This window comes from Poecilia formosa, unplaced genomic scaffold (assembly GCF_000485575.1).
Source record: "Poecilia formosa unplaced genomic scaffold, Poecilia_formosa-5.1.2 Scaffold697, whole genome shotgun sequence".
Classification (NCBI taxonomy): domain Eukaryota; kingdom Metazoa; phylum Chordata; class Actinopteri; order Cyprinodontiformes; family Poeciliidae; genus Poecilia; species Poecilia formosa.
The window spans coordinates 38531-42829 of NW_006800636.1; the positions used below are offsets into that span (position 1 = coordinate 38531).

Here is a 4299-nt window from a genome sequence, read left to right on the forward strand (position 1 = left end):
CAGAGAGTTGAATTCATGAATCCCATTTATTAATACCAAAATACAGCTGGTCCATTTTGACCTGCTACTCTAAGAACTAACAATCAAAATGGCAACAAGCAACATGTAGTAGCTTCTTTTGTTGGCCTCTGTCTAAGCCACGCCCCAAAGAGGCCGTTCCCTAGTGTGTCATTCCTCTAAGCAGAGCTCTCATTTGCACTTTGTAGGTTTAGCTTAGCTTTAGCTTAGCAACTAGAGAAAAGAGGCAAAAGGAAAACACAGAAATATTTATTCCCAACAGCCCAAAATAAAACCCAGTGCTGCCTGGCTCCAGAGGTTCTGCTGAGACCATCAGAGATGAAGCAGCATCATGGAGGAACCCAGCAACAGGTGGTTCTGGTTCTGGTTCTATTTAAAACAGGGTCCGGTTCTACAACATTCCAGCTTAGAACATCTAACAGAGACATGGAGACAAGGTCCATCGCCTGGACATGGACGTCCACCTAAAAGACAGCACTGATCAGAGAAGTTGGTCCAAGGAAACTCTGGAGGAGCTGCAGTGATCCTCAGCTCAGGTCCAGAAAACAGCAGCTAGATGTGAACTCCACTAACCCGATGTCTAAGATCTAGTTCTCGGCACCACCAGGAGTGGAGCCTGTGGCTTAATTTGAGTCAACACGGGAAACCTCACCCGGCCCGGACACGGAAAGGATTGAAAGTTCTGTCTCGATTCTGTGGGTGGGGGTGCATGGCCGTTCTTAGTTGGTGGAGCGATTTGTCTGGTTAATTCCGATAATGATCTGGATTGCGGCAGGTCAATCTAGGGATTGTAATTGTTTCCCATCAAAGAGGAATTCCCAGTAAGCGCAGGTCAGAAGCTCAGAAGTCAGCACCGAGAAGACGATCAAACTTGACTGTCCGGAGGAAATAAAAATGGTAACAAAGTTTCTGAAAGTGAACCTGAGGAAAGATCATTAATGTCGTCTCGGACTCATGGCCGAGGGAAATCCCCCCTGCACAAGTTTACCTCATGGAGGTGACCCAACCCACAGATCAGGTTCACTTCCAAAAACATAGAAGGGTCTCCTGCAGAACCAGAACATCCAGAACCAGGCTGAGTGTGGGTTCTTTTCCTTCCTGCGTCACTTTGTGTACTCTAAAAAGAAAATAGTTGAACCAACTTAATTGAATTGCTTCCATTGGTAACAAGCAATTCAGTTAAGTTTATTCATCTTAATTTATTAAGTTTAACTAATTCAATATATTATAATCATCCAACTCAATTTGTTAACTTTTTTTACAAATTTATTAAGTATGTTTAAGATGACATTTAACTCAGTCTTACTCAAATCATTTACTTTAAAAAGTGGTAACTGAACTTATATAGAGTTTTTCCAGTCATTTTGACACTCAAAGTGCTTCAGTCACATTCACCCATTTATACACCGATACAGATCAGTTAAGGCACATCAACATGTGGCAGGAGGAGGCTGGAATCGAACCATCAACCTTGTGATAACAAGACAGCTACTCTACCCACAGAGCCTCAGTCGCTCCCCAGGGAATCTGTCCCTGGGGAGCTTGAGTCATGGTGTCAGACGTGGGATACAAATATGGTTTCAAACTTAATTATTTCAAGTAAAGTCAAAGTAAAAAGGTCATTTAAGGAAAAGATTTGTAACTTGGGCTGCACAGTGGTGCAGTTGGTAGAGCTGTGGCCTTGCAGCAAGAAGATTCTGGGTTCAGTTCCTGGCCTGGGGTCTTTCTGCATGGAGTCTGCATGTTCTCCCTGTGCATGGTGGGTTTCCTCCCACAGTCCAAAAACTTGACTGTCAGGTTAACTGGTCTGTCTAAATTCTCCCTAGGTGTGTGTGTGTGTGTGTGTGTTGCCCTGTGACAGACTGGTGACCTGTCCAGGTGACCCCACCTGGAACATTAGTTCCCAACCCCACTAAGGAACAAGGGTGTAAGAATTTGTAACTTTTAAGTTAGGGTGTATTTAGAGGACACTGTAAAAAGGGTATTGGGCTGCAAACTAAGAAGTTTGAATTAACCCTCATGAATTAAGTTATAAAAACTTAGCAAATTGAATTGGAAGGACTTAATGAATTGAGTTGGATGATCAGAATAAATTGGGTTGGTCAGACATAGGATACAAAACTGGCATTGAACTCAATTGTTTTAAGTAAAGTCAAAGTGAAAAGTTCCTTTAGGTTAAAGATTTGTAAGTTTTGAGTTAAATGAACACAAAACTGTAAGTTGTCAGAGCAAAAGCAAAAGAATTAAGTGAAATTAATGTAAATAAGTCCATAAGTACACTTTTTAGTGTATTTGGGCTGCATGCTAGGCTCGAGTCTCCAGACCTTTCTGTAGATTTGTGTTGTGGGGAACAGTGTGAATGTCTGCTAGTAGCTGGTTCTGAATCTGGTTCTGATGTACCGTCTCCCTCTGCTCCTCAGGGTGACCTTGGCGGTCCGCTCATGTGCCAGCAGGACGGTTCTTGGTTCCAGGCCGCTGTTGTTCTGACCTTGAACGCCTCCACCAGCCGAACTCGAGCCAACACAAATGTCTTCGTCAAACTCAGTACCTTTGACGCCTTCCTGACTCGGATACTCGGGAACTTCTTGACTCCAGAACCCTCCGTTAATGCCACCACCCCCACTGTCTCCAGCGGACACCCTGAGGCTCACTTCCTCTTCCCCTTCCTCCACATCCTCATCCTCCTCTTGTGTCTGCAGCTCTTCTCATAGAAAGGCCGGGTTTAGTGACTCTCCCTCATGGGAGCCTAAAATCTGACCGGATCTTTCCCTTTCTACATGTTTAAACGGGTTCTCTGTGGTTCTTTGGGTCGAAGGTGGAAGCAGATCCTGGTTGATGAATCAAGTCTTTCTGATGATTTATCTGCTGATCCTTCAGGTTTTCCTTCCAAGGAGACAAAATTAAATGAGTCTTCATCAAAAGTTCTCCGGATTTAAAATTAACTGATTGATTTTATGTCTGTTTCTGGTTCATATTACAGTTTACATAATTATCAATAAAACCATATAAATATATGTTGAGTATTTGCTGTGAAACGTCCCCTAACCCGGGGCGGACCGGTACCTGTCCGTGTTCTGCTCAGCAGCAGGTCAGATTCTCTGATTCAATAAATTATTTCTATTTTTCAAATTATTTTTTCTTTCTTTGGACCCAGAAGTTTCTCCAACAGTCAGTTGAACTTCTGACCCGTTCCTCCTGACAGAACCTTGAAGCTCCACCCACTAATGTCCTCTGGACCCAGAACACGGGGGGTCAGAGGTCAGGAGTCGGGACTTGGACACAGTAGAACATTTCTGTATTAAACTCACTTTATCTGTTTGCGATGTTTTGAGAAACAGAATTTGAAAATGTCATTGTTCTGGAAAACACCTATGTAATATATAATTTCACCTTTTTTAATGAAATATCCACCCATCCATTTTCTTACACCCTTGTCCCTCGTGGGGTCGGGGGGGTTAGGGTGCCTATCTCCAGCAAATGTTTTGGGTGAGAGGGAGGGTCGCTTGGACAGGTCTGAATGAAATATGTGAAATAAATTAATTTCCGTCCAGTGAATGGATCTGGGTTAGGGTTGGGTGGCAGAGTTTCTGGAAGATCATCATCATTCGCAGAAAGTTTTTAATAAATCAAGTTTTAAACTTTCCAGGAAGTCAAGAGCTGAAAATCCCCAGAGCAGCTTTTCCTCATTCGTCTGCTGCCGATCAGTTGATCACATCCAGCAACACTTTGCAGGTTTGGACCACAGCATTCCTGTCGTCATGGCGACCCACAGATTATTTTATGTCATCTGTTGGTGTATTTTTCTCCACATTCATTCATGTTGATGCTCCTTCTCAGAGTTTTGTTTTCTACTGATTTAGAAGTGATTTATATTTAGAATAGAATAGACTTTATTATCTATTTATTGGTCTCTAGATTGTGTGTGTCTCTGCTCTGGTGACCTTTAACCAGGTAAAACTCACCTGTCGGCCAATAACAGGAGACCTGAGGGAAACAGTTCAGCTCTGCTGGTAGCTTCAGCTACAATATTGATCCAGTAGGACTGAATCACTACATAGTGATTAGTGGAAAGGTTTATTTTTATTCAAGGTTTCAATACCAGCTTTGTTTGTTTGTGGTACGAAATTCAGCCTCAGTCCTTCATGATGAGGCGCATCCTCCTCCTGCATCGTGCTGCATGGAGGTCGGAGGTGGAGGAAACGCTGATCCCACAGTCCTCAGTGCAGCCTTGACCGGATGGATGGATGGATGGATGGATGGATGGATGGATGGATGGATGGA

At 43.3% G+C, this 4299-nt stretch overlaps 1 protein-coding gene across 1 annotated transcript in view; it reads left to right on the forward strand.

Moving 5' to 3' along the window:
- Window positions 1–3032, forward strand: part of LOC103130926 (polyserase-2-like) — a 16577-nt gene extending 13545 nt beyond the window's left edge. The window contains exon 11 of the mRNA XM_007542455.2: window positions 2439–3032. Within this exon, the coding sequence (XP_007542517.1) occupies window positions 2439–2729 (291 nt within the window). The 3' untranslated portion in view covers window positions 2730–3032. The remainder of the gene's footprint in view (window positions 1–2438) is intronic.
- Window positions 3033–4299: the final 1267 nt, after the last annotated feature.